Raw genomic sequence first — 13,760 nt, 5'->3', positions numbered from 1 at the left:
TTCAGGCAGGGGTGGACTGACAACTCATGGGCCCCCGGGCAATAGGGGATCATGGGGCCACTGTATCCTTGCCCAAACTCAAAAAAGCCTATGAAAAAGGTACCAGGGGCATCTCATGGGGCCCCCTACTGACCCCGGGCCCTCGGGCAGTGCCCGACTTTCCAAATGGTCAGTCCGCCCCTGCCTTCAGGTCTTTTTCATCTTCCCAACGGAGGTTCCTTTTTGAAGTATTTGGAGGAACCGTTGGGTCCACCTGGCTTGGGTCCACCTGGCTTTGGTCCATGTAGACCACAGAGTTCCTTGCCCTTGTCAGGGCCTTGCGCCCTGGTGGGTTCATGGTTTGAGGCTCTAGGCATTACTATACCCTTGTGCACGTATTTGTGTGCTGTGATTTTACTTTTTTTGTTCACAGGTGTTTGACAAGCACTGCACTGTGGAGCTCAGTAAAAAAGAAAAAAGTGAAGCCATACATGGCTTGAATTTTAATAATTTCTATCTGAATCGGCAAGAAATCAAGCCTTGTTGGCATTGTTGAATCAATTTTTGTTGGAGGAACCAGGTGGAAAATTCCAGTCAGATTCAGGTAGTTTCAGGTGCTGGCTCTCAGAATACAATATCCAGCAGGGAAGACTTGTCCATCCGCACTGTTTAGCTTGGATTGAGAAATCTATACGTGCATGGCCAGCTTAACCATGTAGAGCAGCCTTTTCTAAACATGGTTCTGTGGAAAACTAGGGTCCTCCAAAAGTGACTAGGGGTTCCTTGGGCACTCAAGAACTGATCTTCTACCTGATGGTGCCAGCATGGTTCCAGTACCAACCTCACTTGGTTGAGCCATTGGCATGGGATCAGTAGACCATCTCATCTTTTCAAGTAAGTAACTGATACCAATGATGTCTCTGCAAGGAAAGGTTATTCTACCACTAATAGCCAGTCTAAAGCTAGCCATAGATGGAGCGATTTTCTTTCCTGCAACCACAAATTGACAGGAAAGAAAATTTCTTGCTTCCCCCATCCACACAGTCAACGTTGATGAAGGAATCCTTCCCGTGGAGGTATTGTCTTGTCCTGGCAGGGAGAACGCAGTAATATCTGCTAGCGGCTATAATAGCCACTAGCAATAATCGCGTGTAAAATCCGTCAGGCTGATTGTACCCAAGTTGAATGAGCAATCAACTTGGGAACATTCAGCCTGCCCATATATGGATCGATTCTTGGCAGGTCCCTGGTGAACCGGGCAAGATTTGAACTGTCTATGGCCTCCCACTGACCACCAAAGTAACAAACTGGGCACTTCTCTACTAACTGGTAAATTAAGGAAACATTTCCTTACTGAACAACGGTATACAAAATCCTGATCACACTAATGTACTTTGAGTTGCAGATATAATTTAAGCAAGGGTTCCCCAAGAATCGAAAATGGTTTCAAAGTTTCCTCCTTGACAAAAAAAAAAGGCTGCTTTATAGCCTGCAAGTACTTGTATTAGTCTTCCTTAGTCTTAGTCTCTCGTCCCTCAGGGATACAACTGTGCTCCGCTTTTAGGCTAACAGGATGTGCTTATAATCTGACCAGTTGTGGGTGCTCAAGGCCCAGGGGCATATGTCACACTCCTAAATCGCATTCACTATTTACAAGAATGGGCGCACCACTGCTATTTATTTTTAAAAAAAACTTGATTATCCATTAAGCAATAGCATGAAAATGGACAGAAGCACTTTTTCCAACACATTTCAGCCTAGAACAGGAATTAATCCTAGAGGCCTTCACAATTAATCCCTGTGTTAGGTCAAAATATATCAGAGGAGGGCCTGTGTCAGGCAGGATGTTGTTGCTCAGTAGATAATTAAGTTTTATTGAAAAAGTTAGTAGCAGTGGCCCTTCCATTCTTTTACATTGTGAATCCTTGTGGAACCTGTAAGAACTTTAGTTCCATCCATGTGGAATCCTAGGCATCGGATATACACAGGCAGGGCCGGTGCTAGACTATTTTGCGCCCTAAGCAAGACCAGCTACATGCACCCCCCCCAATAAAAAAAAAACTTCACCTATAGGTTTACTCCACCCCTCCTAGCACAAATCCTATTTCCCCTCAAATTTTACACCCTAGCACAAATCCTGTCCCCCAAATCCTCCCTCCTAGCATAAATCCCCCCAGTCCCACCTACTAGCACAACCCCCTCCAAATTACACTTCCCAGCACAAATCCTTCCTCCCCACCCAAATCCCTTATCCTAGCACAAATCCCCCTTCCAAGCACATCTCCCCCAATCCCTCTCCTAACACAAGTCCCCCCCCAATCCCACTTGCCTAGCACAAATTCCCCCCAAATCCCCCCTCTTAGCACACACCCCCAATCCATCCTCCTAGCATAACTCCCCCAATCCTCCCTTCTCTCACAATCCCTCTTCCAATCCCCTCTCTTAGCACAAATTCCCCAATCCCCCCTCCTAGCACACATTCCCCATCTTAACACAAATCTTCCCCCCTCCAATCCTCTCCTAACACAAATCCCCCCCATCCTCTTTCCTAAAACAAATCCCCCCAATCCCCTCTCCATGCACAAATCCCCCCTGTCCCCCTCCTAGCACCAATCCCCCAATCCTCCCTCCCAGCATCTTCCTTTAATCCCCCCACCTAGGACAAATTCCCCCAAATCCCTCCTCTAGCTAAAACCCCTTCAAATTACCCTTCCCAGCATAAATCCACCTTACTCAAATCCGCCCAAAGCCCATCCCAAGACCCCCCTAGATCGGGACATGGCATTGAGTAGGGACACCAGTGGCCGTGGCTGCACTCCTAGGCGGCAGTGCACCATATGCAGTTGTCTAGTTTGCCTAGTGGTAGCACTGGCCCTATACATAGGGTCCTGAATTTTCTGCAAGTCAAGATTAAGCCCATCCCCCTTCCAGTGATAAGTCACTCCCATTGCCATTCAGCTGTTAAATCCCAGAGTCTCTATTTCTTTTATTTTGCAAATTCTTTATTTATGTAGAACAGCAGATGTCCAACAATTCCATAGGAACAGTTAGGCAATGACAATGATGTTCAAACAGCAAGTATATCACAGATATAGTGGGTTGCTGTCCAAGGGTTCTTAATAGGGCTGTGGGTGGGGAGGTTCATTTGAATAACTTCAGACCAGGCTCAGAACAGTTAATGTAACTTTACTTAACATTACAGTCCAACATGAACAAGTCAATTCCTAACCTCAGCTACAGTTGTGCGGCTGCCCAGGCAGTCCATGCGGATAGTTTCCATTGCTGGCTGTCCTACGGAATCCCCGAAGTCTTCAGAGGGCTGCAAGGTGCAGCAGTCCCTTTCACGAGTCAAACCAATAGTGGTAAAATAGCCCCTGGATCTCAGCCTTCCCCTTTTTTGTATCACAGGTGGGTTGGCTGAGACCCAAAAGCCCAGGAACTGAGCATACACAAGTTAAACCTTTCCCTCTAGACTGGGCTGGCCACTAACTTACTAAATCCAGCATTACAACCAGCTTACAAGTGTGCCATATGGGAGCATTGCCTGGTGGGGCAGAGCTTTGGTGGGGACACTCAGAGAGATTAATATAATAATGAGGGTACTTTCATTATACTCGATGATGAAAGCTCAATGCTGTGGACTTAGTATACATGGGGAAAAGTGGTCCCAACTGGTGGTGCTCCGAAGACAAGGAGGTGATCAGGGAACATGGCTTATAATTATGTGCTGGTGTTCTGCTCCTAAATGACAACTACAGAATGTTTGCTCCTGTGTATAGCATTCTGCACCAGTCAGTATGTCAATGTGATGTCAGATGTTACAGACACATTTGAGAAGTTACAGTAAAGTATGGAAAATATATTTCATGTGTGGACATTCCTATATTTTTTAATTTTAAACCCTTCAGGTGGGGATGTTGTGAGCAGGCCTATGTGCAGAGTGTGACGCAATATGGCGATGAACGAGACTGATTGCACACACAGGTGTACGCATAGATATGCCTGTATAAAAATAATTTTTAAAAAATGAACCCCGCTGTGCATGCACATACAAATGCAAAAATGACATCTGTGCAACACATATATAGTATATAGCTATTGCCACACACCAGAGTTAGAGGAATAATTCTAGGGCCAGTATATATGGTTATCTCTAAGTTAGTTTTCATAAAGCATCACCTATAGGACATTTTGGGTATAGTATATTATCACCATTTTTCTTGAGCACACAGACTTTTAAGTTTTGAGACATTCTTTATCTAATTACTTATCTCATTTTTCATCTTCATATTTACAGAAAAGTTGGAAATGTTGTGTTTGTATGCACTTAAACTAATTTGATTGCATTTTATACTGAAAATAAAGGTTTGATTAAAAAAAGTTGCACAAATATCATGCAAAATTGCAAGTAACAATTTCATTCTGCTTTCAGAAAACATACAATGTTTTTGGATTTTTAATTTTGCGGTTTCATGCACAAAATGATCAATTAAAGAATATGTAAACCCAACATTTCATATTCCCGCTCTGTGCCTGCTGAACCATGTACTTGTATGAAAAAGTCTCCTGTTCTCTTTGTATTATTTCCTTTGTGTGAAATCCTTGGTGTTTCTGCCAATCCCTCTGGTTTCCTATTAAAAACGAATGACACTAGCCATGAGAGCATAGCATGGTCAGTTCTCTAGCTGTGCTGGGAACTCAGCCTGCTCTCCTCCAATAATCAAACTTGTGCTGACACCCCCCCAGCTGCACAACCATTCACATTGAAGACCAGTATACTGTTGTTCCTCCTCCTCTAGCTCTCTGAGCTCCTTATGTAGCTGAGAACATAGGGTATATGATCACTTAGAAAAAATGGGGGAAAAAAAGGTATTCATAATTTTTTTTACATACACAGATGTTTTGCCTTTCATTTCTATTTTAAATTGAATGGGTTGTTTTAAAAGGTGAGGGTTCACATATGCATTACCATGTGGGCAAAACAAATGAAAAAAAAAGGTCCTATTGCGAATGGTTAAAACCCAACTCTAGGCATAAATTCTTGTTTAGTTTTGGCTAGGGAAGGGGGAAGGGTCAGGTTTCCCCTAATTCCCTGTTAGAAGTCGAAGGACACGAAGTGATGGGAAATTTCTCCAACAGGGATACAGCCCAAGAAAAAAAACACAATTTTTAGTAGAGTTAGGAAGTGTTAACACTTCTGACAATGGGCTTTTCACTACTTGTGCCTTCCTGTCCTGGTGAAACCCCACCATTTCTGCTACAGGTGTTACAGGGACAGAAAGTGAGGAGAATGTTCTCCAAGGTGGGTCACAAAAACAAACTAAGAGCCTCACAGAGGTTTTAATTGTTCTGCACTCTTTTCAAAACTAATTTAATAATATACCTGGTGGTAGACTTTACACTGACCATTTAAAACTGAACTATACCCTTCAATACTCACCTCCTCCCCAGCTTGCATCCTCAAGCTCCATCACCAATGTTGACCTCTTCTCTCAGGGTTCTTCTAGGTTCGATGTCTTCAGCAATCCTTGTTGGCAGGGCGGAATGGCAAAACTCAATGCATGTGCAAGGAAGTTCATTGATCCTGGAACCAAGGCATGTCAAGAATGTTGATAAGTGCAGCTCAGTGTATATTCTAAAGAATTTTGTGAGAAGGAAGGTAAGACGCTTTAATTGCAGAAGAGACAAAGTAGGTCTTTTCTGCAATTAAAATCTTTCCTGCTTACGAGATTTTCAATTCAGGGCTAATTTCTTAGTATTGCATAACCTCTTGGCGTGATCCAAATTGTACGCAATTCCCACCCAAGCACATGTTGAATTTGGCAGTTGTTCGCTAAGATAGGCAAGCACCCAACTGGAACACCATGACTCACCAGAGCTATCACCATTGTGTCATGCCAAAGCAAAGACCAACAAGAGAATGTACATTGTGCTGGAGGGGACTCGCCTTCATCAATGTTTATCTCACAAAAGATAAAGTGTGGTGATACGGAATATAAAATACCCCTGGGGATAATAATCCATTCTACACCATCTCCATCTTTCCACGGGAAGACCAAGTCAAGAGACCAGCTATGGATTACCGTATGTTCTGCTTGTTGGCCATCGCCCTCGTTGTCAGCTCTTTCAGCACTGCAAATGGGCAGGCTGCTCTAAGTAAGTTTACCATTGGGGCTTTCCAAATCCAGGCTCTGAGGGCCAGTAGGATGTTAGGATGATGGCCATCATTGTATGTAGCTTATATCAGATTAGAGAGCAATTTAATTTCTATGGACTGCGTTCAAGGGAGATATTGGTTCTCATTGCTGTTGTGTTTTTTTTAAATATGCTAGTTGCCTGGCTGTCATTCTGATCTTTCTCCTTCAAAACTTTGAGTCACTGAGCCATAACAAGTATACAGATTAGGCATTCTAACTTTTCTCTCACTTGATTAAATGGTTATAATTACACCAAACTTCCAATGCTACTTCCTAAGCTGTATGTATTACATGGGGACAGGCTCAACCATGCACAAAAGCAGGTGCACCCAGGACCATTCCAAGCAGGTATGTCCTGCCCTTTTATACAGCAAAGCAGTAAACAACCCTAGTTCAATGTAAGACAGCTTTGTACAGCAAGTCCATAGCTTGAAACAAACAAAACATCTGCTTGTCCTTGCCTTTAACAAAACTCATGTACGTTCCTGGCTAATAAGTTATCTGCAATGTACATTTTTAGTATTATGTCCCACAACCAGGGTTGGACTGACCATTTGGAAACTCGGGCACTGCCCAAGGGCCCAGGGTCAGTAGGGGGCCCCATGAGATGCCCTTGGTACCTTTTTCATAGGCTTTTTTGAGTTTGGGCAAGGACACAGGGGCCCCATGATCCCCTATTGCCCGGGGGCCCAATGAGTTGTCAGTCCGCCCCTGCCCACAACAGAGAGAGTGAGAGAGAGCCCTGAGCATCATTCAACTCACATATATAAAGGCATGTGAAGAACTGAGACTACTAATAAGGTCTGGTTACCAGGCATGATGTAGACCTAGGAATGGAGGTTTTATCCCACCCAAAGCTCTACAAAGCCTCCAGGCTTCAAGACCCAGGCCAGAATTTTTTAAGATCTGGGAAAATAAAAACTTTGTTTTCTCCATACTAGACACAAACCCTGGAGCTCTTCATCATGTGTAGGTGAGAAACTTAGGTGAAACATATACACCACCCACAACCATGCCTGCCAGTGCCTTGTGGTGTTCAATATTTATACAATGTATTCAAGCACCATGAAAGAGAAAGAAGCCACAAAATTCCTTGATTACCGCTACTGAATAGTTTCTTTTCCCCAACAGCAGAGTACAGCCAATCCATTGGCATGAAATATTAACTCTGCTTTCAGCATGACCATAACATTCCTATACGTCATTAGTCAATGAGCTAAAATTACTATAACTGTTTACTTAGCCTATATTTAAACTCCCTGAACACAGGAATTAACTCAGCGTGCCTAGAAAAATAAACACTTGTCCAGCAACTGTTCGGAGAGGTTTAATGAATTCATATTTTCATTTTGTTAATTAAATTGTTAAACTGTATTTAGGAACCAATTGGATTAATAATGTTCCTTTGAGCAAACTCACTTCTGTAAGACACTGCTTTAATGTAAATGTAAATGGTGTTTATTACTACTGTTAAACAGATGTTAATTTGAAAAATTATATAGCTGTGAATTAAACCTAAAAATGTTTGCAGTGTTAAAGAAGGGAATGTGTGTGTATTATATATATATATATATTTTTTTTTTAACTTTTTATTTTCTAACAATGTCATTAAGTCCTGTTGTGTGTCCTGGAGCCCGAAGGCTTTGCACAACTTTGGGTAGGATAAAGCTTACAGTTTACCAGGTAGCCAGACCTTATTATTAGTTTCAGCCCTGCACAGGCCTTTAGTCTGCAGCCTTAAAGTGAATGTGTGTGTATTTTTGTTTTCTAAAAATTTTAATAAGTCCTGTTCTGGGTCCCGGATCCTGGGATCTTTGTAGAGCTTTGGGTGGGATAAAGCCTCCATTGCTAGGTTCACATTATTCCTGGTAGCCAGACCTCATTATTAGTCTCAGCTGTGCACAGTCCTTTATGTCAGCTGAGTGATGCTCAGGGCTCTCTCTCTCTCTCTCTCGCTGTCTTTCCCTTCTGCTGCTTGGTGAAAATGCAGAGTGCTGACAAAACATCGAAAAAGTACAAATGCCACCTAGTAAAGTGTAATCAGGGACTGACATAAATGTAGTTATTAAAAAAAATTTAGCTAGGTAAATCAAAATATTCCATACCCATTTTAATGCTTACAGGTTACAGCCATCACTCTGGCTCCAAGCTATAGCATCAGTTCTCTCTACCTTTTTTACAGCAATGCTGTGAAATAGAGAGGAACAAGAGAAATCAGATAATACACTGACTCAGAGAACAAACATACCTGCCTATTTCTCTCCTAGCAGAGACATGCTGTTTAAGTTAGCTATGATTTAAAGTAGTCCAGTATGCTTTGCAAACTGAGTTCCGTGGGTGCATACTAAATTATTATTTTTTGTGAAGTTCATATTTTATTTAAATAAATTTGAGATTCAAGCAAACAGCCATCCTGGACTACCAAGCGAATGGGCTATGAGCTCCAAGTCTCTTGGCTAATGTCCCTCTTCTGAGCATGGGGCATATACCCTTTGAGCCCCTTTAAAATGGCACAGTAACAAAATTACTGAGATGTTGGAGCCACATGGGACTCATGAATCTCTGGTGGAGGAGTACTAACACTCAAGACTTTTCTTTTTTAATCCTAGCTGAGGCCCAGTGCAATGTTCAACCAGTTGCAAGAGTAAACTGTGGTCAGCCTGGTATTACCTCCTCCCAGTGCTTGGAGAAAGGATGCTGCTTCGACACCACAGTTGCAGATGCACCCTGGTGCTACTTTGCCAAGCCGGATGATGGTAAGAATGAATATATGAATTATGGGATTTTGCTGCAGCTGTAGAAGGCTAAAGAGGTAATGGCCACACCCAAGCTTCTTTTGCTGGAAACTTTGATATTATATGAAGTGTTTATGAACATTTTGGTGTGTTATGTTGATAAACAAGATCTGAGCTGAAAGTAATGCAAAAGTGGGCATAACTTTTTTATTAGCTTACATAGGAGTAACTTTTTCATTCTATTAGAAGCATCATGTCTTCATTGAGTTTTCATAAAGGAGGGGTGCAGGCCGTCTATAACCACAGAAGGCTACAGAATGTTTAGGGAGATGACACCACTGACCAGAGAAATGTCTTGTCATTGTTGACTCCTGCCAATGGTGTCATCTCCATAAACATTCTAAAGCCTTCTGTGGATGTTGAACAGCCTGATTCCCTCCTTCATGAAGAACTCAATGATGGCACATTGCTTCTGCTTGGAATCCATTATTTACAAGGAGTAAAAAAACAAGAAGAAGAAGAGATACTATAGAGCAGCGGTTCTCAACCTGTGGGTCGCGACCCCTTTGGGGGTCGAATGACCCTTTCACAGAGGTCGCCAAACACCATCAAAAAACACATATTTCGGATGGTCTTAAGAACCGAGACACCGCTCCTCTATCCGTTTCCAGGCGGGTCCGCCCACATGCAGATACGCCCACATACGAGTACCCGGCGTGATGACATCATTGCGCCAACCCCATCACATACACCCCGTACAAATACAGGTGTATGTGACAGGGTTGGCGCCATAATGTACTTATGTGGACCAGTCACACATGTGTAAAGAGCAGCTACTGTGTAGAAAGCAGATGCTGTGTTGAAAGCAGCTACTCTGTTAAAAGCAGCTACTGTGTTGAAAGCAGCTACTGTGTTGAAAGCAGCTACTGTGTTGAAAGCAGCAGTATTGGAGGTAAAACGACACTTCATGAAATTTAATTACTGGGTAAATGTAAAATCATGTACTGTAAAATCATCAACTACTGCAAAAAAAAATATTTGTGATTAATCACTATGCTTTATGTTCAATTTGTAACAATGAAAATACATCCTGCATATCAGATATTTACATTACGATTCATAATAGTAGCAAAATTACATTTATGAAGTAGCAACGAAAATAATTTTATGGTTGGGGGTCACCACAACATGAGGAACTGTATTAAAGGGTCACGGCATTAGGAAGGTTGAGAACCACTGCTATAGAGGAAGAGTTAATCTACCAACAAGTGAAATTTGAACAACCTATGTAAGTTAATAAAAACGTTATGTCCACTTTTGCGTTACTTTTGATACAGCTCTCATAGATGTTATGGAAATATAGCTACACCCCTGGATGATACCATTGTTACTGTTACATAGGTTAGAAAAAACAACTTATAGTTTATAAAGACACATACCTGCATTAAATCCAACCCTAAAGAAAAAAAGAGAAGTAAACTGCAACTTCTGAAACTCTAGATCGGGGGTGTCAAACTCAATTTCATTGTAGGCCTCATTAGCAGTATGGCTGCCCTCAAAAGGGTCGGTTGTATCTGTGTAACAAAAAAACGAAAAAGTTTTGGCTTGACATACAAGTTAATTTCCTTCTAAGACACATTTTTTACAGACCTTAGATATCTACTTTTTCTAAACTTTGGCTATAAGATTTTCTATTCCTATTCTAATAATTTTGTTGTCCTCCTCTAAACCCACTTCATGACATCTATGATCTTTTTGCAATTTGGTGCCCATAATCAGATCCCATATTCTCTATATTGTTTTACAAGTGATTTTATAGACAGGCAAAACAATATATTTTATCGTCTGTATCTTACCACAAAATAGGGCAACTGCCCAAAGGGTTTCCATCAATCGATATTTAATATTTAAATGTAATTATTTGGTTAGATTCATTCTGATTGGTCGCTTAGGTTTATTGACTAGTCCTGTCCATTCAAGCATACCTATTTGCATTTTGGGGCGCTGACCTGAGTAGGGAGTGGAAGTTGCAGTTTTGTCTAACTGTAAGTTTGTTTCTCTTTTATCGCAGAATGCCTCTAAATGGAAATGAAAAAAAAAAAAGGAAGCGGTCTCTGCCAGTGGAATGATGCAAGAACAAGCAATTGTTGTACCTAATTTTTTCCACAACATAACAATTTGACAACACTCTCTGATGATCAAATTATTAACTACTGTTAAAGAATTTTCCTCTTTATAAATGTATTACAGCCAGGCACGTATTTAATATAATAAAGCTGCAATGTAGAATGGTAGACGTGTCCTATTTGAAATAAAAACGAGGTGCTTCTGCCCTGGAATGTGAGCAAATCCTCTCGAGCTCTCGGAAAAGCAGTCACTCAGCGGCAGGCACAGTTAACAGAAGAAGATGATCTGCAACTCCATACATGCTCTTAAATATCTTCAAATTTATTAATACTCCATAAACAATTGAGTACTGACGTGATACTTTTTTTATTTTCACTAACATACAATTTTAAGGACAAGCTTTCAGGGTATGTCCCCTTCTTCAAGGTCCAAGCAGTACTACACAAAGTGTTAGCAGAATGTTAGAAGAGATGTGGGGGATGAGAAAAAAAAAAGCAGAAAGAAATACAAGCCTAGAGATAAGACACAGCAGAGCAAAAGCAAAGACTTGGGGGGAGAGAACAACACTCACAGAGGGAGTCATAAAAATGTTGGATAATGATTGAGGAATCCCATGTCCATATTAAGGCCGTTATCTCTTGTGTCAAATAGAATTATCATTCTTAGTTCAAAAGTTTTTCTTTCCTGAATGGATTTGAATTTTCCTTTCAGAACTAATTGAGTACTGTCCGTGATACTTTTTTTATTGGCACTAACATACAATTTTGAGGACAAGCTTTCGGGGTATGTCCCCTTCTTCAAAGTCCAAACAGTACTATTACAAATCACAAAGTTTAAGCAGAATGTTAGAAGGGATTGAGAAGAAAAAAAAAAGGCTACAGATAAGATACATCAAGAGCGAGGGGGGGGGGGGGAATACTACACTCACACAGAGGGGGTCCAGCTTCAGCTAATAGATAGTCATAAAACTGTCGGATAATGGTTGAGGAATCCCATGTCCAAGTTAAGGCCGTTATCTTTTGTGTCAAATAGAATTATCATTCTTAGTTCAAATGTTTTTCTTTCCTGGATAGATTTGAATTTTCCTTTCAGAACCAAGACATTGAGGTCTTCTATATTGTGGCCTGGTTGTGTGAAATGGTGTCCCACAGGTGTACAAAGGTCCTGTTCTTGGACTTTGAAGAAGGGGACATACCCCGAAAGCTTGTCCTCAAAATTGTATGTTAGTGCAAATAAAAAAAAGTATCACGGACAGTACTCAATTGTTTCTGTCGCAAATGCACTAATACGGCTACAATCACCTTTCAGAACTAAAACATTGAGGTCTCCCATTGTGTGGCCTGGTTGTGTGAAATGGTGTCCCACAGGTGTGCAGAGGTCATCTTCTTTATGTTCCTTGATAGTATGTCTGTGCAAATTCATCCTTGTTTGCAACTTCTGTCCTGTTTCACCAACATAAGATCCTTTGCTGCATTTTCTGCACTGGATAAGGTACACAACATTACTAGAGGTGCAGCTGTATGATCCGGAGATATTAACCACTTGAGCTCCAGAGGATTTACCCCCCTTAATGACCAGGCCTCTTTTTGCTACTCGGCGCTAATAATTGCGCGGTCATGCAATGCTGTACCCAAACGAAATTTACATCCTTTTTTTCACACAAATAGAGCTTTCTTTCGGTGTAATTTGATCACCTTTGCGCTTTTTATTTTTCACGCTATAAACAAAAAAGGCCAAAAAGTTTGAAGAAAAACAATATTTTTTATTTTCAGCTATAAAAAATATATAGTAAACTCAAAGTTGGTTATAAATTTAGGCCAAAATGTATTCTGCTACATGTTTTTGGTAAAAAAAATCCCAATAAGTGTATATTGATTGCTTTTTGTGGAAGTTATAGCGTCTACAAACTATGGTATAAATACTGCAATTTACGCCATTTTTTTGCTATACAGCGCTGCGCTAGTTTAACGGACAATTGCGCGGTCATGCAATATGGTACAAAAATGAAATTTACATCCTTTTTTCCCCAGAAAATTGAGCTTTCTTTTGGTGGTATTTGATCGCCTGTGCGGTTTTTATTTTTTGCGCTATAAAAAAAAGGCTGATAATTTTGAGAAAAAAAACCAATATTTTGGACTTTTTGCTATAAAACATGTCCAGTAAAAAAAAAATGCAAAAATCAAATTTAGTCATAAATTTCTGCCAAAATGCATTCTGCGACATGTCTTTGTAAATTAATTGGTTTACGTGAAAGTTATAGCGTTTACAAATGGCGGGAAAGATACTGGGATTTTTAGGTTTTTTTTTATACTAATAATGGCGGCGATCAGCGAATTATGGCGGCGGTCAGGGACTTATGGCAGCGACCAGCGACTTATGGCGGGACTGCGGGACTGTGGAGGACATTTTGACATTGGGGGGTACTGACTTGGGGTCACTGACATCCCCAAAAACACTAATACAGTGATCAGTGCAGAAAAAAAAAACTGACACTGTACTAATGGCAATGGGGAGGAAGGGGTTAACTTTATTTTTCAGGGAAGGGTTATAGGAGTGAGGGGAGTGTTTTACTAGGGGGCGGGGTGTGTACTGGGCGGGACAAGGCTGATCGAGAAAGAGAAACTGTTCTTTCTCGATCAGCTCATCCTCGAGCTGAGAAGGAAGTGACAGACAGCACAGCTACTGCAGCTGTGCTCTCTGTCACTGTTTGCCGCCGATCGCC

The 13,760-nt window shown here is 41.2% G+C and overlaps 1 protein-coding gene across 1 annotated transcript; it reads left to right on the top strand.

Annotated features, from left to right (window-relative positions):
• Positions 1 to 6,020: 6,020 nt before the first annotated feature.
• On the top strand, positions 6,021 to 11,200 carry LOC149450449 (putative gastrointestinal growth factor xP1). The gene is made up of 3 exons (XM_089691898.1): positions 6,021 to 6,135; positions 8,786 to 8,932; positions 10,983 to 11,200. The coding sequence occupies exons 1-3, from the start codon at positions 6,054 to 6,056 to the stop codon at positions 10,991 to 10,993; spliced, it is 240 nt and encodes a 79-aa protein (XP_089548024.1). The 5' UTR covers positions 6,021 to 6,053; the 3' UTR covers positions 10,994 to 11,200.
• The last annotated feature ends 2,560 nt before the right edge of the window (positions 11,201 to 13,760 follow it).

Source organism: Staurois parvus, unplaced genomic scaffold (assembly GCF_062004578.1).
Source record: "Staurois parvus isolate SC_StPar_1 unplaced genomic scaffold, SC_StPar_1.0 ptg000574l, whole genome shotgun sequence".
Classification (NCBI taxonomy): domain Eukaryota; kingdom Metazoa; phylum Chordata; class Amphibia; order Anura; family Ranidae; genus Staurois; species Staurois parvus.
Note: the sequence above shows the minus strand (reverse complement) of the source record. Positions and strands in the feature narration are given on the sequence as shown.